A 26,440-nucleotide genomic window follows, 5' to 3' on the forward strand; every position below is an offset into this window, starting at 1 on the left:
ACATTAGGTATTTCTCCTAATGCTCTCCCTCCCCAGCTCCCTGCCCCCTGCTCTCCCTTCCCAGCCCCCACACCCTGCTCTCCCTCCCTTACCCCCCACCCCCTGCTCTCCCTCCCCAATCCCCCCACCTCCTGCTATCCCTCCCCTAGCTCCCCCACCCCCCAACAGACCGAAGTGTGTGATGTTCCCCTCCCTGTGTCCATGTGTTCTCATTGTTCAGCACCCACTGATGAATGAGAACATGCATTGTTTGGTTTTCTGTTCTTGTGTCAGTTTGCTGAGAACGATGGTCTCCAGTTTCATCCACTCCCTGCAAAAGAACATGAACTCATCCCTTTTTGATGGCTGCATAGTATTCCATGGTGTATATGTGCCACGTTTTCCTTGTCTAGTCTATCGTGGATAGGCGTTTGAGTTGGTTCCGAGTCTTTGCTATCATGAGCAGCGCTGCAATGAATATCTGATGGTTTCCAGCTTCATCCATGTCCCTTAGACTTGTCCACGGTCAGACTGCAGCTGTTCAGTAATGACCCTGCCAATGTGTCCAACACTGCTGGCTCTAGCAGGAACTCCCAGTCCAGCAGAATCCCATGCACCACCTGTCTGTCTGTCTAGTCTTCAGGCAGCATTATGTCCTGTGGTTTCTATTTTCTGATGGATCAGAGAGTTGTTGATTTTCAGTGCATTCCGCTTTGTGGCTGTTGTGAGCATGGGAGCTGTAGTGTGCAAGCTCTCTACACGTCAGTGAAGCGGTTATATTGTCTGGGGTGTATACCCTGGTGTTCACCGGGCGCCAGGAACATTTAGGACAAACACACAAAAGACACTGAGCGGTAGCTCACACCTTTCATCCCAGCACTTTGGGAGGCTGACGTAGGTGGATCTCCTGAGGTCAGGAGTTCGAGACCAGCCTGACCAACATGGAGAAATGCCGTCTCTACTAAAACTACAAAATTAGCTGGATGTGGTGGTGGGCACCTGTAATCCCAGCTATGTGGGAGGCTCAGGCAGGAGAATCACTTGAACCCAGGAGGCGGAGGTCATGGTGAGCTGAGATCATGTCACTGCACTCCACTCTGGACAACAAGAGCTAAACTCCATCTCCAAAAAAGGACTTAACTCAAATAGCCAAATATCACGTGTACCCCAATAACTTATGGAAAAATAAAAATCAAAAAGGACACCAAAGGAAAAAGAAAATTAAAAACCAGAAGGAGAGCCAGAGCTGACAAATTTTGAAAAATCATAGAGAAAGTATATTTACTATTTATTAAGTGGAAGAGGGCCGTCATAAAGGTCTTCATTCTCATCGCCTTCACGTTGAGTACCCTGAAGAGGAGGATGAAGAGGAGGGCTTGGTCTTGCTGTCTCAGGGGTGGCAGAAGTGGAAGAAAATTCCCCTAGAATTGGACCCATGCAGTTCAAACCCATGTTGGTCAAGCGTCAACTGCACCATAGATGGAGTGGTTTACATAATGGAATTTATCTCCCGATAGTACTGGAGGCAGAAATCCCTCCACCCAGGCGCCAGCATGGTGGGGTTCTGGAGAGTCTCCTCTTTTTGGTTTATGGATGGCCTCACATGGCAGAGAGAGAGAAAGAGGGAGCACAAGGGAGCGAGCATGTCTGCCCTGGTGTTTCCTCTTAAAAGGGCACTAATCCTATCATAAGGGCCCCACCCTCATGACCTGATCTAAGCATCATGGTCTCCTAAAGGCACCATCTCCAAATACCCTCCCATGTGGCGTTAGAGTTTCAATCCACAAATCTCGAGGTGACACCATTCATTCTATAGTGGGGGCCCTCACGCAGACAGGGACACCCGTGCGTCTCCCATCTTGGGCTTACGTGAGCTGTGAATGCCAGTGGGCATTTAAATATTGCATGAAACCTTCCATGTCCTGTCTGCAGTTGAGCAAGGGTCTGTAAACACAAGCTGCCGGGCTAAATCAGATTGTCATTGCCTGTCGAGCTGTCTGGCAGGAGTGCTATAATCTGTCCAAACATTTATTTATATCAATAAATAGGCTGTGTCAATCGATGGCCACGCCGTAAGCCCGGGGAGGGCGGATGTCAGCTATGGCGGCTGATTCGGAGCTAATGCTCAGCAGATGTGGCACAGAAGCTATCGTTGTCTACACATCTCTGCTGTTTTTTTTAAAAAACTCTTGATGGGAGTGTAAGTTAGTTCAACCATTGTGGAAGACAGTGTGGCGATTCCTCAAGGGCCTAGAAATAGAAATTCCATTTGACCCAGCAATCCCGTTACTGGGTATATATCCAAAGGATTGTAAATCATTCTGTTATAAAGACACATGCACATGTATGTTCATTGTGGCACTGTTCACAATAGCAAAGACCTGGAACCAACCCAAATGCCCATCGATGATAGACTGGACAGGGAAAACGTGGCACATACACACCATGGAATATTATGCAACCATAAAAAACGATGAGTTCATGTCCTTTGTAGGGACTTGGATGAATCTGGAAACCATCATTCTCAGCAAACTGACACAAGAACAGAAAATCAAACACCATGTGCTTACTCATAGGCGGGTGTTGAACTATGAGAACACATGGACACAGGGAGGGGAGCATCACACACTGGGGTCAGTTAGGGGCGGCTAAGGGAGGGACAGTGGGGGCTGAGGAGGTTGGGGAGGGATAACATGGGGAGAAACGCCAGATATAGGTGATGGGGGGATGGAGGCAGCAAACTGCCTTGCCATGTATGTACCTATGCAGCAATCCTGCATGATCTGCACGTGTACCCCAGAACCTAAAGTATAATTTAAAAAAAGAAGCATTTGCTTAGACCATGTTTTTTTTATTTTTTTAAACCATTGAATTTCAGATAGTCTATGAGGGGAGTATACTTGTAGTAGCATTTTGCTGGATGAAGTGCCTTTATTCAAAATCAGTAAATGAGTGCTCTGAGCACGCGCGCATACACACACACACACACCCCTGGATGTTCCAGTCTAAAGTGCTGACCCGTGGCGTCTCCTCTTTTTACGTCACTGAGCTCTGAAACAAACAGGCTGCCTGCCAGCTGACACGTCCTGGCTGGTGTCTTGGACTTCCCCTCTTCATCGTGAGACCTGGATTCTGCTGCACCTGTTTCTCAGTGAAAGCTAATGACCATCCAGGAAGGTGCCTTGCAGTGACTGTGTGTGATTGTGTAGGTAGGGGTTGCTGCATGTACCCCCGTTGTTTATTTTCAAGAGTACACTCAAAAAGCATCCAAAGTCAGAGTAAACATGGGCTCATGTTTCTGACCACAGCAATTCCAGGAAAACTCTTCTGTATGGGGTTAAAGTCAAGCAAATCCAATCAAAACAGACCCGCAGACTTTCAAGAGTACACTTGAAAAGCATCCAAAGTCAGAATAAGTACGGGCTCATGTTTCTGAGTACAGCAGTTCCAGGAAAACTCTTCTGCATGGGGTTAAACTCAAGCAAATCCAACCAAGACAGACTCGCAGATGCAAAATCCTTTTTGTTTGTTTTTGTGAACTTTTTAAAAAGTATAAGTTCTGAGTTACATGTGCAGAACGTGCACGTTTGTCACACAGGTATACACGTGCCACGGTGGTTTGCTGCATCCATTACACCATCATCTATATTAGGTATTTCTCCTAATGCTCTCCCTCCCCTAGCTCCCCCACCCCCCAACAGGCCCCGGTGTGTGATGTTCCCCTCCCTGTGTCCATTTGTTCTCATTGTTCAATATCCACTTATGAGTGAGAACGTGTGGTGTTTGGTTTTCTGTTCTTGTGTTAGTTTGCTGAGAATGATGGTTTCCAGCTTCATCCATGTCCCTGCAAAGGACACTAACTCATCCTTCTTGATGGCTGCATAGTATTCCATGGTGTGTATGTGCCACATTTTCTTTATCCAGTCTATCACTGATGGGCATTTTGGTTGGTTCCAAGTCTGCTATTGTGAACAGTGCCGCAGTGAACATACGTGTGCCTGTGTCTTTGGAGTAGAATGATTTATAATCCTTTGGGTATATACCCAGTCCTGGGATTGCTGGGTCAAATGGCATTTCTAGTTCTAGATCCTTGAGGAAACGTTTATTTTAGGTTTGGGGTTACGTGCAGGTTTGTGGCAGATAAATCTGTGTCACCAGGGTTTGTTGTACAGATGATTTCATCACCCAGGTGTTAACCCCAGTACCCAATACTGACCTTTGTCCCTCTTCTCCCTCCTCCCACCCTCCCTGCCGCTCCCCTCCCTGCCCCTTCTTTTTTCTTTACCTTTTTTCTTGCCTACCCTTTGCTCTGAAGAGCAGTCTAATTGCAGTGCAAATACGTGGAAAGGTATTCTAAAACAGAGGGCAGTTTGCGCCTCACATGAAGGAAATCCAGAACCCTGAGAGGCCCCAGGGGGAGTTTGCTCCCGGCAGCATGAGGCATCCTGTGTCTGCTCATTACACTGCCGTCCCATGGCAGGCAGCCTGTTTCTCCAGGGAAGTGCCAGTTTACCGTGTTCATCTGTCATGCGGCACAGCTCTCCCCTTCACCCTGAACTTGACGAGAACTTTGCTTCCTGGCTGATGGGTTGGCGAAAGGTCTTTGTGCTAGAGGTTAAAGACTCAGTCAAAGATACCATCATTTCTCCACTGTATCTGGGAGGGCTTCAGAATATTGCTCATTTTTCAGCAATGCCCTGGATTACTTATGGAACAATAAAATTAACAACCTAAAGGACACCAAATCGAATTTTGGAAAATCATAAAGAAAAGGGGATATATTTACTATTTATTGAGTGGAAGTGGATGGTCAGTGTTAGTCACGTCCAATAGCACTGAATATTAAACCCATTTAGTAAAGAGATCTTCCAAACAGGCTTTGTTTGGGCAACACGGCTGTTTATTCACCCGGGTGCAGGTGGGCTGAGGCCGAAAAGGGCGTCAGCGAAGCGTGGTGGGATAGGAGTTGGTTTTATAGGTTTGGGGAGGGGGCAGTGGTGTTACACAGTAAGATTAGTTACAATGAGGGGTTTAGGGGCAAAGTGTGTACATTACCATAAGTCCAGTTACAATGGCGGGTGAGGTAAGGCGTAAGACCGGTTAAGATGGCAGGGTGGGTCACAGGGATAGTCACAGAGCAAGAACAGTTAAGATGGCAGGGTGGGGTGAGGAGTATTCACATTATCATAAGAACAGTTAAGACGGCAGGGTGGGGAGAGAGGCTTAATGTCCTGGGAAGCTTCCCTGGGCGATTAGGGGTAATGGGGAATGCGGGGCTGGGGGGGTGTGGGGCGATCAGCTGAGGCAGGCAGGACTCCAGACTTTCTGGGTCCATCCAGGCTTGCACATGCAGGCCTGAGTGTCATAATGGTCGCCATCTTCCTTGTCTTGCTGTGGAGTACCCCAAAGAGGAGAATGAACAGGAGGGGTTGGGCTTGCTGTCTCTGAACACCCCTGTCCCTGGCTGGTTGTTCTTGTCTTGTTTCTGTACCTTTCTGTACATTCTTCATTTCTGTACCTACCTCCTAGGGGAGGCTGTCTTAGAAATGGCTCATCAGGAAATTTCCTGTGGGCCCCGGAATCTTTACCCTAGAACACAGTTCTGTGTCAAACCATTTTGCTCACGGTTTCAGCAAAGGTGGAGGGTCTGGGAGTGCACGTCCCAGTCACAAAATACAGTTGACATTTGAACCGCAATATCCGAGGGAGGTGGAATAACATTCCACACACTGAATTCCAAATTAAGAGTTCTTTGAGACTGCTAATGCTCAAAGGTCTCTTGCCCCGAGGAAGGGGCTTGATTTCCCGCTATACTGTGGTACCCGAGGGAGTCAAGGAAAGTGCCACACTCTGAGAATGAATTATGAGTCCTTTATTAAGCCGGTGACCAAGAGTGTCTAATGCCCAAAATTCTCTCGGCCCTGAAGAAGAAGTCAGGTGGTCTTTTATATACTAGTTTTAACAGGAAGGGGGGAACCTAGCTGAAACAAAGTTCTTACAAAGGCAGAGTAAGCAAAAAGTTAAAAAGAAAACCTGATACATAAGAAATAAAACAGTGTCAGGTGTGAGGAGTGCAGCTGTCATGGAAGACACACAACTTAGAGATATGGGGCTCTGGGGCACACTGCAGCTGCGTTCCAGGCTCTGCTGATCCCACTTCACTCAGCCTCTTATCAACAAAGGCATTCCTGGGTGCCCAGAGTCAGTCTGAGCTTGCTTTATCCTATAGTTACATACTTAGTGGGGAGAAGGTTCCTAGAATGCAGCAGCCAAGATGGCGTCTGTCCAGCTCAAAAAGGCTCACAGAAAGCCTGAACAGCTGTTAGTCAGGGAAAGGAGAGTGACTTTCAGCCGGCAAAAAGCAGGGTGTCACAATTCCTTGATTTAGGTAGGGGAGGGGAGCCTAGGTGAAGTGGAATTTTACAGAAGCAGAGCAGGCAAGTTAGCTAGTAACGGGAGGAGGAGGGTCCCAGGATGCTTGGTTGCTAAGGGTGTTTCCAAACAGTCACCAAGGGGGGCTCGAAGGGAGTCATACACAATAGCAGGTGCACTGCCGGGCAGGACGCAGGTACATTGGTTACATGGTGGAATGAGCACAGAGTCAGCGTGAAATAAGCACAGCGTCAGTGTGGCCCAGTTATGCCCCCAAAGGGGCTGAGGTAGGGAGGGGGAAGCTAGCTTGGAGTTTACAGCTAAGATGGAGTCAGTGGTGCTAGCCCAGGGTAGCTTATTACAGAACAACATGGGGGTTGGGGTACCGACTTGCATGTAATTGAAAATAAATGTATAACTTCTAATGCCCCCAAAAGCTCACTACTAGTAGTCTGCTATTGACCAGAGGCTTCATCTATAACATAAACAGTCAGTCGATTAATACATATTTTGTATCTTATGTGTATTGTTTTGTTTTGAGCTGGAGTTTCGCTCTTGTCACCCAGGCAGGAGTGAATGGCGCCATCTCGGCTCACTGCAACCTCCGCCTCCCTGGTTCAAGCAATTCTCCTGGCTCAGCCTTCCTAGTAGTTGGGATTACAGGTGTTTACCACCATGCCCGGCTAATTTTTGTATTTTTAGTAGAGACGAGGTTTCACCATGTTAGCCAGGCTGGTCTCGAACTCCTGACCTCAGGTGATCCGCCCACCTCGGCCTCCCAAAGTGCTGGGATTATAGGCATGAGCCACCACACCTAATCCTTTTTGCTGGTTTTAAAGAAGCAAACTCCCATGTGACAAGGAGCTGAAGCTGTGTCATTAAGCAGAGAGCCACCATTATCTGACAGCCAAAAAGAAAATTAGGCTAGGCTGAGTACGGTGGCTCACGCCTGTAATCCCAGCACTTTGGGAGGCCAAGGTGGGTGGATCACCTGAGGTCAGGAGTTTGAGACCAGCCTGGCCAACATGGTGAAACCCCGTCTCTAATAAAAATACTAAAATTAGCTGGGCGTGGTGGTGGGCACCTATAATCCCAGTTTATCAGGAGGCCGAGGCAAGAGAATCTCTTGAATGTGGCAGTGAGCCGAGATTATGCCACTGCACTCCAGCCTGGGCAACAGGGTGAGACTCTGCCTCAGGAAAAAAAAATAAATTAATTAAAAAAGTGAGATTCAGTCCCACAACCACAAAAGCTGCATTTTGCCTTCGAATTCAGCATGCGTGGAGGAGTATCCTAAGCTGCATCTGTCATCCCAGGGCCCGTGTCCTCAGGACCTCCTGAGGGCTGTGTCATCAGCCAAGGTCACTCATATATGGCTCAGAATAAATCTCTTAAAATATTTTACAGAGTTTGACGCTTTTCGTCAACAATCATAAGTTGTTGTATGTACATTTTTGGTGCCGGAAAGGAAGTAGCCCTCGAATATATATTTCCTCAGCAAGGCAGTTTACTTCTGTAGGAGGATGCGGCTTACAGATGGAATAATGGCCAGGGCACACCTGGATGGGGGAGAGGAAGGGGTTCCTATTCCTGGTAGAGTTCGCCTCTACTGCTGCCTGGTGCCCCAGTTGGGGAGGGGGAGACCGCACAGTCTAAGCTGCTTCTGATTGGCTGTTTCAGAAAGACCAGGGGTATGATGAGCCAGAGTGGCGGGGTGGGTAGTTTTGTGGGAAGGACGGTCACAGGCAGGTCCCAGGAGGTGACCAGGGGTGATTCAGGTGAAAGCAGGCCACTGGGGTAGGTGACCAGGATGAGTCAGAACGGAACAGACATGAACTACTGATCAGAACTGGTGAAGAAAGGCTGTTTGCTGAAACCACAAGGAAGTTAAACTTTAAAATGGAGAATTAAATACTAAGCAGAATAGACTGACATATCGATTCTAGGAAGAGAAACTTGGGGTTCACTACATCTAACATAAATCAATACGTGGAAGTTACACGTTGGTTTGGCCTCAAAAGGGCTATCTCACAGCTGTGCCGGGCGGTAGGATTGCTGACTGGAACCAGTGGGGTTCAAACACTTTCAGATTTGCACTTGGTTTTCCAAGTGGAGTTTTGTCTAAAGACTTGCGGTCATCAGAAAAAGTACGTTGGGTGTGGATCAGAGGCAGAGCCTCCTCTAGGACCCTCAGGAAGAAATGCACAACAAGGAACAGGGGTCAGAGCTCAGTCCCTAGCTGTCCTACATCCGAGGTCTCCCTGCCAGAGGACTCCATAGGATAGAGAGATCTGAGTTTCTGCAAACTAACTCAGGGACAGATGCTATGACGTTATCTTTATTTTCTATAGGAACCAAACCTCTTCCGACTCTTAACTTCCTTGGCTTTTTTTTTATTTTTCCCCCTGAGCCGGAGTCTCACCCTGTCACCCAGGCTGGACTGCAGTGCTGCGATCTCTGCTCACTGCAACCTCCACCTCCCGGGTTCAAGCAGTCCTCCTGCCTCAGCCTCCTGAGTAGCTGGGATGACAGGTGCCCACCACCACACCCAGCTAATTTTTGTATTTTTAGTGGAGACGAGATTTCACCATGTTGGCCAGGCTGGTCTGAAACTCCTGACATCGTGATCCGCCCACCTCGGCCTCCCAAAGTGCTGGGATGACGGGCGCTGCCCGGCCCCTTGGCTTTTGTTTTAACCTACTGTTGCCTTCTTGTCTATCAAGTTGCCCATTGACTTCTCCCAGCCTGAAATTTCCCTCCTGGAAAGAGCTCCGGATTTCCCTAATTTCCATGCTGGGTGTGGGGTGGGTGGAGGTTCCTGGTAAGCCCCTAAGATGGGTCCCTGCCCATCTCAGTTCCTCAAATTTTCTCTTTTTAGCGCTGTAGCAGACGGATACGATCACACCTTACAGGGCCTGGAGCATGGCTGGTGGTGGGGATTTTGTTGCAGTTGGAGTTTTCCCAGTTTTTCCATTTCGGGCTCAGGAGCGTTACCCTTCAAGCATTTAAATTTGAAGAGAGGAGCAAACGGACCCTTAGAAATTAATTTTTTTCTTTTGATGGAGGTTTGCTCTTGTCAGCTAGGTTGGCATGCAGTGACACAATCTTGGCTCACTGCAACCTCCGCTCCCCAGATTCAAGCGATTCTCCTGCCTTAGCCTCCGGAGTAGCTAGGATGACAGGTGCTAATTTTTGTATTTTTAGTACAGACAGTTTCCACCATGTTGGCCAGGCTGGTCTCCAACTCCTGACCTAAGGTGATCCACCTGACTCGGCCTCTCAAAGTGCTGGGATGACAGGCTTGAGCTACCACAAGCAGCTAGAAATTAAATTTTAACTGGTTTCCAGTGTATCCAAAGACCAGACAGGTAGACCCTTCTTAACTTCTTTTTGATGTTCCCAATGCATAAACAATGAAGTGCATTAAATCTAAACTAAATAGAAAGCTATGCTGCTAGGCCGGGCGTGGTGGCTCACGCCTGTAATCCCAGCACTTTGGGAGGCCGAGGTGGGTGGGTCATGAGTTCAGGAGGTGGAGAACATACTGGCTAACAAGGTTAAACCCCATCTCTACTAAAAAAAAAAAAAAAAAAATAGAAAGATTAGCTGTATGTGATGGTGGGTGTCTCTAGTCCCAGCTACTCAGGAGGCTGAAGCAGGAGAATCACTTGAACCCGGGACGTGGAGGTTGCCGTGAGCCGAGATTGCGCCACTGCCTTCCAGCCTGGGCGACTGAGCAAGACTGCATGTCAAAAACAAAAACAAACAAAATAAATAAACCATAACCACAAGAAAAAACAAACCGAAACGTCTGCTGCTCGTCCAAGCTAGGCTGAGGTTCGCCGTGGCCCAGTGCTGTGGGTGGATAATGGAAATGCATTCCCGGGAGGACCGTTTCCTTCCCTGGAGACAGAATTGTTCTTTAAAGCTTTCTTCACAAGTGTCGTTTCCACAGCAACGCAAAGATTGACTTCTCGCCAGGAGCCTGTCTCCGGCCCTCTAAAGCCGTTCTTTCCTCGTCACCTGTGCAAGCACTTTGGGGCACCTGCTCTTTGCCTCGGGGGGTACGTCAAGGGCGCTTTCATTTTAATTTTCCTTTCTAGAATAGACCTGGGAGTCAGGAAACAATTTTAATCATCTGAACGTTGCACAGTTTTGACAACAGTGTCTGCAGGGTGTATCCTGAAGGTGGTTTCCGCGGGCAGCCGCGTATCGCACGAGCTTTCTGCTAACTTGAGATGTCTCCTAGTCACGTATCCAGAGTGCTCAGCGGGCAGAGGCGGCCGCCAGAGGAACGGAGTGCAAAGGCGCTCACTCTCGAATGTTCTCACAGCTTGCTGGGAGCTCGCGCTCTCTTTCTCTGTCTGTATGTCTGTCTGCGCCTCTCACCCTTGTCTCTCTCTGTCTCTCTCTGTCATTCTATTCTTCTCTTTCTCTGCCACTTTCTCTGTCTCCTGTTTGCTTTCTCTCCCTCTGTGTCTGCCTGCCTCTCCCCTTCCCTCCCTCCCTCCCTCCCTCCCTCTCTCTCTCTCTCTCTCTCTCTCTCTCTCTCTCTCCTTCTCTCGTTGAGATAGTCTTGCGCTTCTTGCCCAGGCTGGAGTGCAGTGGCGCAATCCTGGCTCACTGCGACCTCCACCTCCCGGGTTCCAGCGATTCTCCCACCTCAGCCTCCTGAGTAGCTGGGATTACAGGCGCCTGCCACCACGCCCGGCTAATGTTTGTAGTTTTAGTAGAGATAGGGTTTCATAATGTTGGCCAGGCTGGTCTCGAACTCCTGACCTCAAGCGATCCACCCGCCTCAGCTTCCCAAAGTATTTGGATTACAGGTGCCAGCCACCGCCCCCAGCCTCTCTCTTACTCTCTTTCTATCTTCACCTCTCTCTTTCTTTCTTCGTGTGTGTCTCTCTGGCGCACTCTCTGTCTCTTTCAATCTCTGTGCTGTTTCTGCGTCACAATCTCCGTCTCTGTCTCTCTCTCATTCTCCTCTCTGTATTTCTCTTTCTCTCCCATTCTTTCCCTCTCTCTGTCAGTTTCCCTATCTTCTGTTCTTTCTTTCTCTCCCTCTTTTCTCTCTCTCCCTGTCTCTCTCTTTCATGCACGCACACACGCAGACATACAGATTCTCCCTCTGTCTCACACAACACACACACACATGCACACACAACACACATGCATACACACAGACACACACAGATTCTCTCCCTCTCTCTCTCTCTCTCTCTCTCTCACATACACACACACACACACACACACGCAGAATAATGTCACTCCATCCTCTTTTACTGTAGGTCTTAGGGGAAGATGGAAATCTGCCTCATACAAACAAAATAGGATTTCAGGTCTCCAGAGAGGAGCTCCATACCTGCGTAATGACGAGGAGATACTGACATTTCACCTTGATTTTTAAATTGAGAAATAAATAGAAACAAGAGAGGCAGGGAGTGAAGCCCATCTGCCCTACTTTTAATTTCGGCAATTCCTGCACCCCTGTTCCTTCCCTCTGGAATGCAGAGAGCACAGAGGCCGTCAGGAGCTTCCTCCCTGCCCAGGAGTTTGCCTGGGGTGGCTGCATCAGCTCTTGGCCCCAAGAACCGGCTTCCTGTGTACCAGGACAGAAAGTGTACCGGGACGGCTCTTGCTGCCCGCAAGTGCGGGAAGAATGTCCACTGGCCGCCTGGATCACGGAGGCTCTGGCTTCCTAGTGTAACCGGATCCTCAGCTTGGGCTCCGGGCTCACGTGCTTGGCTTCCCTTGCTCAAAGAATCGAAGAATCGAGTAGAGAGCCTAACCCCCATGGTGAGTGTCCCAGCTGCAAACAAGAGTTCACGGACCGGCACAGTGAGCAGGGCTGAGGTGTATCGACCAAGCGAAAGTCAAAGCTTCCAGATGATGGAAAGGGACCCGAGTGGGTTGCCATTGATAGTCAGAGCTGCTGGGCTTATTATGTCCCCAAGTAATTCTGAGATGCTCAGTGTTTGCCCCTAGTCCTGTGTGCGGAGGGAGCTTGTGACCACGAGTCACCTACTGAGTGTTTGCCTCTAGTCCTGTGTGGGGAGGGGGCTTGTGACCACGAGTCACCTACTGAGTGTTTGCCTCTAGTCCTGTGTGGGGAGGGCGCTTGTGACCACGAGTCACCTACTGAGTGTTTGCCCCTAGTCCTGTGTGCGGAGGGGGCTTCTGACCACGAGTCACCTACTGAGTGTTTGCCCCTAGTCCTGTGTGGGGAGGGGGCTTGCGACCACGAGTCACCTACTGAGTGTTTGCCCCTAGTCCTGTGTGCGGAGGGGGCTTGTGACCACGAGTCGCCTACAGATATTTTCTTTAAGTTTGCAGTTTTATGATTTCTTTCTTCCGCATAGATTAATGTTACTCATCAAGCAATTCCTGTTTTCCTAGCAAATTTCTTCTGCTACCTTTTTTTTCAGAATTTCTATCGGAACAACATACATTTCACAAAACATATCACCTCAGACTCTTTGTCCAACCAGTCTGTATCAGCGCACCTACCTGTTCGTTCAAAGCCTAAAAAAATTTTCTAAGAAAATTAGAAAATTTCCTAATTTTCTCTGCCCCCATCTACCCTTTCTTCAACTCATTTGTTCGTTATTTTCTTCTATTTTTCTTATAACCATCGGTCTGATTAGACCTAATTTCCTTGGTTAAATTGTGATAATTAATATCTCTCAGAAAATTATTTCCTTGAGATTTTCACATTTTACTTACGAATGTAACGTATTATTAGGACACTAAGAAACAGGAACCTCTCATTTTAAGCCCTTTTCATACAGCACAGGGTTCCCTATTTGTCATTTTGCATGTCCAGCCTCATTAAATATATTATTCACAGTCTTTTCTGGGACCTTGTTTCTGCTCCCTCCCTCTCTCCCTTTTCCCTCCCTCCCTTCCTTCCTCCTTCCCTTCCTCCTTTCTTCCTTTCCCCACAATGTTGGTTCTGTTCATTTCTCCCTGCCTATCTAGGAGTTCTTGAAATAGGATATTCTGTTACCCTGAAGAAAACGCTTTGGAAAATGCCACATCGCATCTTAATTTCATGTCGGTGCAGCATTGGGTTCATGATTTTCCAGTTAGCCCCCCTGGGTTATGGGGTTGGTCACACAGATGCAAACCGTGTCCTCACAGGTGATGACCTCGTCCCTCCATCCATGTTTTACACTTGAACCATGACTGTCTTGTGTGACTAGGGCCCTCTCTTTGCTTCTTTGGCCAATAAATGTGAATGTTTTAACAACTGTAATTCCTCCTGTTTAATGCTCTGTATGTTCACCCTCAAGACACAGATGTCACTTTTTTCACATGCTCTGAATGTGGTCTTCCAGGAGGAGGCCAGCATTGTGGTTTTATGTCATTGCCAGTAACTGGGGTGCCGCCATCGGCTGAAGCTCTGCTGCTTGGTTCTTCCCTTTTCTTGGCACATGCATAGCTGGCATACAACATCCTGTTCCATGAGCAGACACGCCCAAACACTGTCACTTCCATTTCTCTAAATTATCTAAATAGAATGAAAGTATCCTTTTTTAAAATTGCATTTTAGGTTTTGGGGTACATGTGAAGAACATGGAAGATTGTTGCATAGGTACACACGTGGCAGCGTGATTTCCTGCCTTCCTCCCCATCACCTATATCTGGCATTTCTGCCCATGCTATATCTCTTTTTTTTTTTTTTTTTGAGACGGATGCTCTATCACCCAGGCTGAAATGCAATGGTGTGATCTCGGCTCACTGCAACCTCCACCTCCTAGGTTCAAGCAGTTCTCCTGCCTCAGCCTCCTGAGTAGCTGGGAATACAGGCTCGTGCCACCATGCCAGGCTAATTTTGTATGTTTAGTAGAGATGGGGCTTCACTGTGTTAGCCAGAATGGTCTCGAACTCCTGACCTCGTGATCCGCCCACCTCGGCCTCCCAAATTGCTGGGATTACAGGCGTGAGCCCCGAACAAAGGTATCCTTGAAGGACCTCCAGGTGGAATGAAAAAACATTTCCCAAGTCTTCTTGAGATTCTCCTGTGTTAGGGTCCCTGGCTCCCTCTCACGGTGCCCTGGGGAAGGGGCACAACTTCTACAGGGGTTGGGTTCCAGCTAAATGCAGCCACAAAGCTCTTAGCAAGTATGATTTCCTATGTCCTGTGGGCACACCACGCTGGCATCTTGGTGCAATGGGCTTGAAGCCTCATACTCATTTTATTATTATTATTTTTTCTCGTTTGTTTCTGTTTGTTTTCTTTTCTTACTATACTTTAACTTCTGAGGTACATGTGCAGAATGTATAGGTGTGTTACACAGGTATACACGTGCTGTGGTGGTTTGCTGCACCCATCAACCCATCATCTACTTTAGATATTTCTCCTAATTCTCTCCCTCCCCAATCCCCCCACCCCCTGGTATCCCTCCCCTACCCCCCCCCACCCCCCGACATGCCCTGGTGTGTGATGTTCTTGCATTCTCACTGTTCAACTTCCACTTATGAGTGAGAACATGCGGTGTTTGGTTTTCTGTTCTTGTGTCAGTTTGCTGAGAATGATGGTTTCCAGCTTCATCCATGTTCCTGCAAAGGACGTGAACTCATCCTTTTTGGTGGCTGCATAGTATTCCATGGTGTCTATGAGCCACGTTTTCTTTATCTAGTCTATCATTGATGGGCATTTGGGTTGACTCCAAGTCTTTGCTATTGTGAACAGCGCCATAACATGGCCTTGGATTCTCCTTCCTCAGTCTCCTGAGTAGCTGGGATTACAGGCACCCACCACCACACCTAGCTAGTTTTTGTATTTTTAGTAGAGATGGGGTTTCACCATCTTGCCAGGCTGGTCTTGAACTCCTGACTTCGTGATCTACCATCCTCGACCTCCCTAAGTGCTGGCATTATAGGCGTGAGCCACCATGCCCAGTCGCTCAGGGTTTTTCTGTTTCTCACATCCCCACAAGTATTTCTGGGGAAAATTACAGTGGAGTATCGGGAATTCCTATCCAGACGGCAGTGTGCTCAGAAGCAGCGCTTCCAAACTGTGGCAAAACTGCCTCCCCAAATCTGCAGGAGATTGATAACTGCCGTAGATACAATAAAAATGAATTAGTAAAAAAAAAAAAAAAATGCTTTTAAGAAATTTAAGAAACATCCAAACTAGAAGCTCCCGATGTGTCTTTTTTAAGCCATTGGACGGAGCACAGCCTACGTGACTGTCATTATTTTTTCTTAAGTTTCTAAACATTGACTTGCAATTTCTGAGCATGGCTCATCACAGACAGTTTGCAGTAATGGTTCGCAGGGCAGCAGCCATCTGTACACTCTACTGCAAGGGACTCCAATTCAGGAGCATGCAGACCATCATTCCATCCGGTGTTTTACTTTTTTACTTGTATTTTTTGAGACAGAGTCTGGCTGTGTTGCCCAGGCTGGAGTGCAGTGGCGTGATCTCAGGTCACTGCAACCTCTGCCTCCCAGGTTCAAGCAATTCTCCTGCCTCAGCCTCCCAAGTAGCTGGGATTTCAAGTGGCTGCCACCATGCCTGGCTAATTTTTGCATATTTAGCAGACACCGGCTTTCACCATGTTGGGCAGGCTGCTGTCAAGCTCCTGACCTCAAGTGATCCACCTGCCTCGGCCTCCCAAGTGCTGGGATGACAGGAGGAAGCCAGTGCACCTGCAGTCCCCGGCCCCGCAGCCGTATTTCTCTAAGGAAAATATTGAAAGTACCATTTCCTTTCTCTTGATGGCTGGTGAGCTGGCACAGACAGGCTTCATTCTCCATGAGAAAGATGCTCTTATATTATCTTCAAACACGCCTTCCCAGAGGAGGTGGAAGGATATGTTCCAAACTTTGAGCTTTGCCTGCCACCTTGGGCTGACTGGTGGGTGTTAGGGTATTTCAGGTGCGCTAGATCAGCCAGACACAACAAAACCTAAATGCTGTGTCTCAGCCTGAGGTCTGTGCTGCAGAAAGCATCATCTCTTATGATCGCGGGCCCATGCCCACCTCTGTTCTAGGGTCCTGGAACCCCAGGGATTGATCTGAGTGTGTTACCAAGAGCTAGGTGAGGCCTGGCGCAGGGGCTCACGCCTGTCATCCCAGCACTTGGGAGGCCAAGGCAGGCAGATCACGAGGTCAGGAGTTTGAGACCAGCCTGGCCAACACGGTGAAACCCCGTCTCTACTAAAAACACAAAAATTGGCCAGGTATGGTGGTGCACACCTGTAATCCGAGCTACTCAGGAGGCTGAGGCAGGAGAATCACTTGAACCCACGTAGTAGACTTTAAGTTCTGAGATACATGCGCAGAACGTGCAGGATTGTTAACATAGGTATACACGTGCCATGGTGGTTTGCTGCATCCATCCCCCCATCATCTGCATTAGGTATTTCTCCTAATGCTCTCCTTCTCCAATCTCCCCACCCCCCTGCTATCCCTCCCCTAGCCCCCCACCCCTCAGACCCCAGTGTGTGATGTTCCCCTCCCTGTGTCCATGTGTTCTCATTGTTCAACACCCACTTATGTGTAAGAACATGAGGCGTTTGGTTTTCTGTTCTTGTGTCAGTTTGCTGAGAATGATGGTTTCCAGTTTCATCCATGTCCCTGGAAAGGACATGAACTCATCCTTTTTTATGGCTGCATAGTATTCCATGACGTCCATGTGCCACATTTTATTTATCCAGTCTATCCTTGATGGGCATTTGGGTTGGTTCCAAGTCTTTGCTATTGTGAATGGTTCAACAGAGTCTCAATCTGTCCACCAGGCTGGAGTGAAGTGGTGCGATCTCAGGTCACTGCATCCTCCACCTTCCAGGTTTAAGCAATTCTCCTGCCTCAGCCTCCCGAGTAGTGGATTACAGATACCCACCACTGCGCCCAGCTAATTTTTGTAATTTTAGTAGACACAGGGTTTCACCATGTTGGCCAGGCTAGTCCTGAACTCCTGACCTCGTGATCCAACCACCTTGGCCTCCCAAAGTGCTGGGATTATAGGCCTGAACCACCATGCCTGGCCACTAAACGTCCTTAACACAATTGAACACATTGCTTTCAGAGATGCAGACTAAATGGGAATTGAGAGAGGAGCTAAAGAGTGGAATGGACACGCCGGATACAAGACACATAAACCTACCTCTCTGCCTGTGTGAGGTCACAAAGCTGTCCCTGTGTCTTTCACTCTCTAAAAGAGTTATCTCTGGCCGGACACAGCAGCTCACGCCTGCAATCCATCCCTGTGGGAGGCTCACCTGAACTCAGGCGTTCGACAGCAGCCAGGGTAACATAGCGAGACCCTGTCTCCAGAAATGTAAATGTAACAAAATATAAAATGCCCTCTTTTATATTCTACTGCAGAAGAAGGGAGTCCTCACTTCTGAGTCCTTCTGTGCTTCTGTTACATATTCTGTGTAACAAAATAACAGACTCAGAGGCCTGGGAAGGGCTCATACTTACTCTCCCACAGCTTCTGTGCATCCGAAGAGTAACTGACTTCTCTCTTCTGGGTCTCAGTAGGCTACAACCAAAGTGTCACTCAGCCTGGGGTCCTCTCGGGACCTCAGGATCTTCTTCAAAGTTCACACGGTTATAGGCAGAATCTAATTCCTTGGAGCTGTAGATCTGGGGTTCTGAGTATCACTCTGGCTTTTGGACAGGGGCTGTTCTCAGCTCTTAGACAGGCCGTGCCCAGGTTCTGTCCCCAACACGCTCTCACAAAATGTCAGCTCACGTCAAGGTAAGGAGGAGAATGACATGCCCCACAAGGGAATGGGATTATGTAAGAATGTGACTCATTGGTGGTGTCCCTAGAGTATGATGTCCTCATTGTACCCGACTGACATGTCCAGTTAACTGTTACTTCCTGGCCAGATGCAGTGGCTTATGCCTGTAATCCCAGCATTTTGGGAGGCCGAGTGGGGTGGATTACCTGAGGACCAGCGTTTGAGATCATTCTGGCCAACACGATGAAACCTCATCTCTACTGAAAAAAAAAAAAAATCAGCTGTGCATGGTAGCATGTGCCTGTAATCCTGCCTACCCAGGAGGCTGAGGCAGGAGAATCGCTGGAACCCAGGAGGCAGAGATTATGCCACGGCGCTGCAGCCTGGGAGACGGAGCAAGAGTCTGTCTCAACAAGAAAAGAAAAAAAAGTGTCACTTCCTAGGTCAGATTGAAGTTGACCTGTTTAGAAATTTTGTTAACCTCTGCAATAGGTTCAAAGATAACCACATATTCTTTTTGTGTTGTGTGTGTGTCTTCTTCCAGTGGAATTTTTATACTGTGACCTGGCTTCGATGGCGTCCATCTGGCAGTTTGTCCAGAAGTTCAAGATGAAGAAGATTCCTCTCCATGTGCTGGTTAACAATGGTGAGTCCTGGTGAAATTGCTGCATCCCAGAGGCTAATTTGGATGCAAGCGGGAACTCTAACTTCCATGCGAGAGACGCGTTTGAGCAGAACAGGATCGCTGTGGCGGTGACTGCACACACCTGCTATTTGTAGTCACTGCTTCACTTCACCCATAGCTCTGGAGGAGTGTCACCCATATTAGCATGTGACTTTCAAATAATGGTAAACGTGTTGTATGTGATTGACACGTTGACTGGCACTTTGACTAAAGTGTATTACGCACATGCTAAGGGCTGGTGTTTTCCCAAATGTTGTCTTACAGGATTATGCCCGCACTCCCCCAAGAGTCACTATTTGGGCTCTAGGAGGTCAATACTGTTTATCTTCTGATTTTACACATCACTCTGATCCCCGCTAGAGTCATTTTTTTTTTTATAAAAGTTACACGGACCCCTCCACACGGAACACGTACAGTTACTGACATCTCCAAACTAAGTATAAATACATAGAACCAAAGCCCTCAGAAATGCACCAAGAACACATGTGTGCTAGTAGAATGTAACACATCACGTTCAGAGCAGGAGATAAAATGGAAATTTAGAGAGGAAATGAATCGTGAAATTAATATGGTGGATAGAACAGACGTAAGTCAAGCAGTGAGCTCATAGACAAAGCACATTCCTTTCAAATACATGAAATATTTATCAAATTATTGATACTTTTCATGGCAGAGAAAAAAAGTCACTAAAATGGCCTTGTGATTATCCATGTAATTACTCAGTTACCCACATAGACCATTAAAGATTCTTACTCAATTCTGCAAAACCTCTGTTGCTATCTAAGGCACTATTGTCATTAGGATATGGACACACGTGTAAGGAGGGAGAGAGCGTTATTCTTTCTACGAAAGTTGTAATGCTTGTCTGTGTCCAGCTGCTAAGGTGTGACACCTTCCATTTAATGTTTTTCTCTTTTTGTCTCGATGTGTTTTGTCTTTTTCTATAACATTAATGGGATTGGAGCACATGGGGAATAGCATATGAACAACTTTGGGTCTACAATTCTGTCTCCCACATGGGATTAGGACGTGGACATCTTTGGGGTCATTATTCTGTCTCCCACGTGGGGATTAGGATGTGGACATCTTTGGGGTCATTATTCTGTCTCCCACGTGGGGATTAGGACGTGGACATCTTTGGGGCCATTATTCTGTCTCCCACATGGGGATTAGGATGTGGGCATCTTTGGGGCCATTATTCTGTCTCCCACGTGGGGATTAGGATGTGGACATCTTTGGGGCCATTAGTCTCTTTCCCACATGAATCATGTGTACCTGGACATTGTTGGGGAGGCAGCAGTGGAGGAAGGGTTTACGGTGTGCCTGCATAAACTGGTTATAAGGAATGTATGAAAGAAATCAGGAACAATAAACTGCGGAAGGCCGCAGGAGGCCTCTGGGGAAGACGGCCTCTCTATTGCTAGCATGTTCCCTGGAGCAGAGTGACCTAAACTCGGGGCCTTCACCACCGCCATTATGAGTGACGGTCCCCTGACCCCACTTTCTATCTGAGTCTGTCTTTTTATCATTCCTTTGTCCACACTCACCTCAGGGTACCCATGGGTGGGGTGTGCAGCTGGCTCCCCACAGACATCTTGGGCGTGCATTTATTTAACCTGCCATAGCCACCTGCTCTGCACCTCACATACTTTCGTTGCAGGAAAAATACAATAATAAACCAGATTCTTGATCTCGCGGAAGTCGTAGTCTCAAAGGAAGCAAGCTCAATAATTATTCCGTGAAATGTCCTGCCTTAGAAAACATACCTCTTGCAGTGTGAGAACACAGTCACAGAAATACGGAGAAGACTGCATCCCAGTCACAGCGCTCCCTGGAATTTCCCCGCCTGTGCTGTCCAGGAGATGATAATGGGCATCCATTTGTTACAAGAGGGTGGCTTGAAATCACGTGTGGCGCTTTCTTCCTTGTATGTTTTTTTCCTACCTTTCAGGAGGTTGGCCTGGCTGCGGCTTCCCTGGGCTCCCTGGAGGTTTATGTGGCTGGCTAAGGACATCCACATTTGTCATGTCCCTGGGGTCATTGCTGAGAGGAGCTCAGTTGCAGACGATCTTTATTTTTTTTGAGATGGAGTCTTGCTCTGTCTCCAGGAAGGAGTGCAGTAGCGCAATCTCGGCTCACTGCAACCTCCGCCTCCCAGGTTCAAGCGACTCCCTTGCCTCAGCCCCCTGAGTAGCTGCGACTACAGATGGCCACCACCGTGCCCAGCAAATTTTTTCTATTTTAGTACAGCCAGGGTTTTACCATGTTGACCAGGATGGTCTCGATCTCCTGACCTTGTAATCCACCTGTCTTGGCCTCCCAAAGGGCTGGGATTACAGGCATGAGCCACCGCGCCCAGCCCAGATTTTTTTTTTTTTTAACCTCTCTGGGTTCACTCAGAAGCTTCCAGAAAAGAGCTGGAGACTCCACTCCTGGAGGCTTTGTTGAATACCCATGGCACGCTCTCCACAAGAAGATGGAAAAACAGAGAGGTGTGTGTCATTGACAAATCCTCTTGATTCTCTTGGAAAGGCAGCAGAACCACGGAGCTCACTGAGGCCCATGGGCTTGGACGGGGGCCTCCCGAGATACCCAGGGTGGATGGAAAGCCACAGGAGTAGGAGTTCGTCAAGCCAAAAGTGGGCAAGATGGCACAGTCAATGCTGGGAAGGGATGCATCACCAGCCCGTCTCCTGGAGGCTTGGGCCAGGTGAACCTTGATTTAAAGAAGATGTAAAGAAGTTTCTCACTTGTTGCATGCTTGCTTTATGCATCAGAATTCATCCTCGTTGTGTGCAGCTGAGAAGGCTGGATTCTACATAGTCGATGCTAGAAATGGATTCATCACCAGCTCATGTGCTGGAGGCTTGGGCCAGGTGAACCTTGGTTTAGAGAAAAAGTAAATGATTTTTTTTTTCATTTGTTGCATGACTTGTTCTATGCATCAGATTTCATCTTCGTTGTGTGCAAATGAGATTGCTGGATTCTATGTTTGCGATATTGCTGGTGTCAACATCTGTGAATAGTTTCCACTTACAGGCAGCCTCGGAAAGACTCCAGCAGTGGTACTTTTAGTGTGTAAGAAGCTAGCAGGGGTCTGCTGATTTCCCCCAAGCGGGGCTCTCTGACCTCTAGGTCATCGTACATGTTAGGACCCCACCTGCACAGCAGGAGTTGAGTGGCAGGTAAGAAAGCAAAGCTGCCTCTGTACTGACAGCCGCTCCCCACTGCTCTCATCAGCACCTGAACTCCACCTTGCGTCAGATCAGCAGCAGCATTTGATTCTCACAGGAGCACAAACGCTACTGTGAACTGTGCATGCGAGTGATCCGGGCTGTGCGCTCCTTATGAGAATCCATTGCCGGATGCTCTGTCACTGTCTCCCGTCACCCCCATATGGGACTGTCTAGTCAGGAAAACAAGCTCAGGGCTCCCAGTGACTCTACGTGACGGTCAGTTGCAGAATTATTTTATTATATAGTGCAATGTAATAATAAAAGACACAAAATGCGTAATCAATGTCATGCCCTTGAATCATTCTGGAACCATCCACCCCCCTCCCACCTCCACCATCACTCTTCACAAAATTGTCTTTCACTCACCGGGCGCAGTGGATCACACCTGCAATCCCAGCACTTTGGGAGGCCAAGATGGGCGGATCACGATGTCAGGAGTTCGGGACCAGCTTGGTCAACATGGCAAAACTCCGTCTCTACTAAAAATATGAAAAGTAGCCGGGCGTGGTGGTGGGTGCCTGTAATCCCAGCTACTTAGGAGACTGAGGCAGGAGAATCACTTGAATCCGGAAGGTGGAGGTTGCAGCCAGCCAAGATTGTGCCACTGCACTCCAGCCTGGGTGACAGAGCAAGACTCCATCTCAAAAAAAAAAAAAAAATGTCTTTCACAGAACTGGTGCCTCGTGCCAAAAAGGTTGGGAACCACTGCCCTAAACTATGTCCCAAGAATCTTCCCTCCAAACCTCCTGCTAATCAATCACGTACATCAAGCCTCATGGAAAACAGCCCCAGCTGAGCCCCACAACAGTGACTTCCAAGGCAAGAAGGAGCCACACTTTGTGCTTTTCTTGTTTTATTGTTAGAGAGAGCAGTCAAGGTTTTGCAAACATTAAATGATTCAGACGTAGAATCGTTTTTTTTCATTTGCTAGTGGGTTGTAATAGAACCTGACCGCCTCTGTCTGGCTGTTGTGGGAGGCTCAGAGGGAATGTGATGATTTATCATGCGCAAGAATAAATCAATAAGAGCCCTCCCGCACAGCCGGTATTTATGGTTTATTCACTTCAAAACTGTATTTATGTAGCTTCCCATCCCCATGTCTGAAAATTGATAGATTTTTAATCACTGCAGTGGATTTATGGATTTATCCTTGTCAGACGTCTTCCCATAACTCGAATGGATGTATTTCTTTCCGAGATAAAGAATTACTAAGCATTATTTTCCCTACAACGAAAGAAATACGTCCATGGTACAGGGTGACCCTGAAAACCAACATGATTGATTTCTGCTTGGCCAGAGACCTTCAGGCTCTGTTTTTGGTACAGTTCTTCATTCACTCATTCATTCATTCATAAATTCATTCAAGTGAATGAATTAATGAATTTGAATGAATGAAGGAATGCAAAGGAATGAATTCAAAGGAATGAATTAATGCAAATGATGAATTCAAAGGAATGGACAAATGAATTCAAATGAATGAATGTATATGAATGATGAATTCAAAGGAATGAATGTATATGAATGAGTGAATTCAAAGGAACGAGTGAATTCAAAGGAATGAATGAATGAATGCAAATGAGTGTATTTGAAGGAATGAATTCAAAAAGGAATGAATGAATTCAAAGGAATGAATAAATTCAAAGGAAGGAATGAATTCAAAGAATGAATAAATTCGAAGGAAGGAATGAATGCAGAGGAACGAATGAACTCGAGTGACTGCATAAATTCATATGAATGAGTGAATTCAAGTGAATGAATGAATTCAAATGAGTGAACAAATGAATTCAAAGGAACAAATGAATTCAAAGGCATGAAAGTGAATGAATGAATTCAAAGGAGGGAATTAATTCAAATGATGCCAGTGAATGAATGAAATCAAATGAATGAATGAATCTGATGAGTTCATTCAGTTGAGTAAATGGGCACAGAGCACCTAGAAGCCCCATGAGAGTTAAGGAAGGCTTTTTCGGGGAGGCCCAGGCGTGCAGGTTGATGTCCACAGAAGACTGAGGCGAGTGGAGCCCGTCCTCACTGAGCACCCATTTTCTGCTGGGCAGACAGCTGAGCAGGCGTCTCCTGTGTTATTAGGCACCTGGCATCTTCCATGTGAACCAGGCTCTGCCGTCATCTGCGCACTCTCATGCGCTCTCTCTCTCTCTCTCTCTTTCTCTCTCTCTCAGAGAGAAAGCATCACTTCACTGCCCGTGCGTTCGGCAGCGGGTCCTGGCGTCTGCACAGGTGTAGATCAGTTATTCTGAGCGCCTTCTGTTTGCTTCTCTTCCAGAGCTGCTCGCCTTTGAGTAGAGCAGGTTTCTGTCATGTAATGACTTCCTCTGCCTCTCCTGGTGGCGTCTCTTCTGAGCAGAAGGCATTAGGATGTTCTTTTAGTGGTGGCGGTGGTGGCACCAGGGGGTGTGGCCTGCTGCGGCTCCACGCCAGGCTGTTCCCTGCCAGGGAAGGGTGGATGGTCAGGATGCCCGTCCTGTCGCCTCTGTCCCTGGACTGGCTGCATCCTTCCCGTGGCCCTGCTGAGACTCGAGGGAGTGGGTGGACAAGCAGCGCTTTCTCAGTGACTCCAATGCTTTTCTCCTCTCTCTTTCTCTGTGTCTCTAAGTCTGCCTCTGTGACTGTGTCTCTCTCCTCCTCCTCTCTCTCTCGCTCTGTCATTCTCTCTTTCCAGCTCTACCCTGTCTCAGTCTTCCTCTCCCTTTCGGTTTTTCTCTCTGTCAGTCTCTCTCTCTCCTCAAGCCCCCTCCCTCACCCCCTTCTTCTGCCTGCTTTGCTCTCTGAGCCTCCCTTCTGCCGCCCTCCTCACTGCCTTCTCTCTGCTCTCTCTCTCTTCTCCCTCTCCTTTTCCTCCCTTCCTCTTCTCCCTTCTTTCTCTCTCTCCCTTTCTCCCTCCCTGTTCCTCCCTTCTTCTCAATCTCCTCCCTCTTCTCTCTCTCTCCCTTTCTCCCTCTCTCCCTCCCTCCCTCTTCCTCCCTTCTTCTCTCTCTCCCCTCTTTCTTCCCTCTCTCCCTTTGTTTCCCTCCCTCTCACTCTTCCTCTTCTCCTCTCTCCTTTCTCTTTCTGTGTCTCCCTCCCCTTGTGTCTCTTCTTCCCCATTCTCTCCTCCTCTGTCCCTTGCCCTCCTTCTCTCCTTCTTTCTCCCTCTGTTTCTCTGCCTCTGTCACTCTTTTTTTTCTGTCTCTTTCTTCTCTCTGTTTCCTCCCTCTCCTTCTGTCTCCCTCTCCTCTTTGACCTCCGTCTCTCCTCACTCCCTCTCCATCTCTGTCTCTGTCTCTGTCTCTGTCTCCCTCTCCCTCTCTTCTCTGCCCTCCCTCTCTATCCCTGCTCCCTCTCTGTCTGTTTCTCTCTCACTGGCCTTTCATCCACACCACTCTCCTCCTCCTCCCAGCAGAGAACTCTCCCTTACCCTCCTCTCTTCAAGACACGCCTCACCCGGGTTCACTGCTTGAGGCACAACATGTGATTCTCACCGTGAGTGTCCAATACCCCGTAAATGCCGTCAGGTGCACAGATCACTGAACGACAATTCATTCTTCATCTCCCACCTTGCAATTGGCAGAGAGAGCTGCTGAGATTCCGTGCTTGCTCCTAACACAGATGCATCCCATACGCAGACGTGGTCACAGGGTTTCTTCATTCCTTAGGAAAACTGCAATGAAACATCAGTGTATTTGCTAACAATTAAACATTGAGCACCAGAATCTCAGAAATCACCACTAAAGAATGTGTCCACGTAACCAAAACCCACCGGTTTCCCAAAAACTATTGAAGTTTTTTAAAACGGGCAAATTATTGTTATTATTGTCATTTTATTTTATTTTATTGAGACAGACCCTCGCTCCGTTGCCCAGGCTGGAGTGCAGTGGCGCGATCTCTTCTCACTGCAACCTCCGCCTCCCAGAGAAAAAAAAGCCACGCGAATGAAATGTCTGGTGTTAGAAACTAGAGTCGTAGTTACCTTAGGGGAATGTGACAATTAATTTTGGGTTAAAAAACGGCTTACGGGGTGCAGATGTGGGAGGCGCTTACCTGAGAAGGGAGACTGCTCGCTTTGTATGATTCCACTAACATTTCCCTAATGGTCTGTGCACCTTTTTTTTTTAAGTGGAATCTGGCTCTGTCACCCAGTGGCGCTATCTTTGCTCACTGCAACCTCCACCTCCCGGATTCAAGCAATTCTCCTGCCTCAGGCTCCCCAGTACCTGTCACTACAGGTGTGCACCACCATGCCCCGCTAACATTTTGTATTTTTAGTAGAAACGGGATTTCACCATGTTGGTCAGGCTGGTCTAGAACTCCTGACCTTGTGAGCCACCCGCCTCGGCCTCCCAAAGTGCTGGGATTGCAGGCGTGAGCCCCCGCGCCCGGCCAGTGCACCGTTTTTATACATTCCATTGATTTAAAACAAAATTGACAAAAATAAATTTTTTTATAAATATCTTATAAATATATACTTA

The 26,440-nt window shown here is 47.9% G+C and overlaps 1 protein-coding gene across 2 annotated transcripts in view; it reads left to right on the forward strand.

The window, feature by feature from the left end:
- The window catches only part of DHRSX (dehydrogenase/reductase X-linked), a 199,933-nt gene that overhangs the window by 119,795 nt on the left and 53,698 nt on the right, over positions 1 to 26,440 (forward strand). For both annotated transcript variants that reach the window (XM_032267781.1, XM_032267780.1), the window contains exon 4: positions 18,598 to 18,699. In XM_032267781.1, the coding sequence (XP_032123672.1) occupies positions 18,598 to 18,699 (102 nt within the window). The remainder of the gene's footprint in view (positions 1 to 18,597; positions 18,700 to 26,440) is intronic.

Source organism: Sapajus apella, unplaced genomic scaffold, assembly GCF_009761245.1.
Source record: "Sapajus apella isolate SASKATOON/1434 unplaced genomic scaffold, GSC_monkey_1.0 scaffold172, whole genome shotgun sequence".
NCBI classification, from domain to species: Eukaryota; Metazoa; Chordata; class Mammalia; order Primates; family Cebidae; genus Sapajus; species Sapajus apella.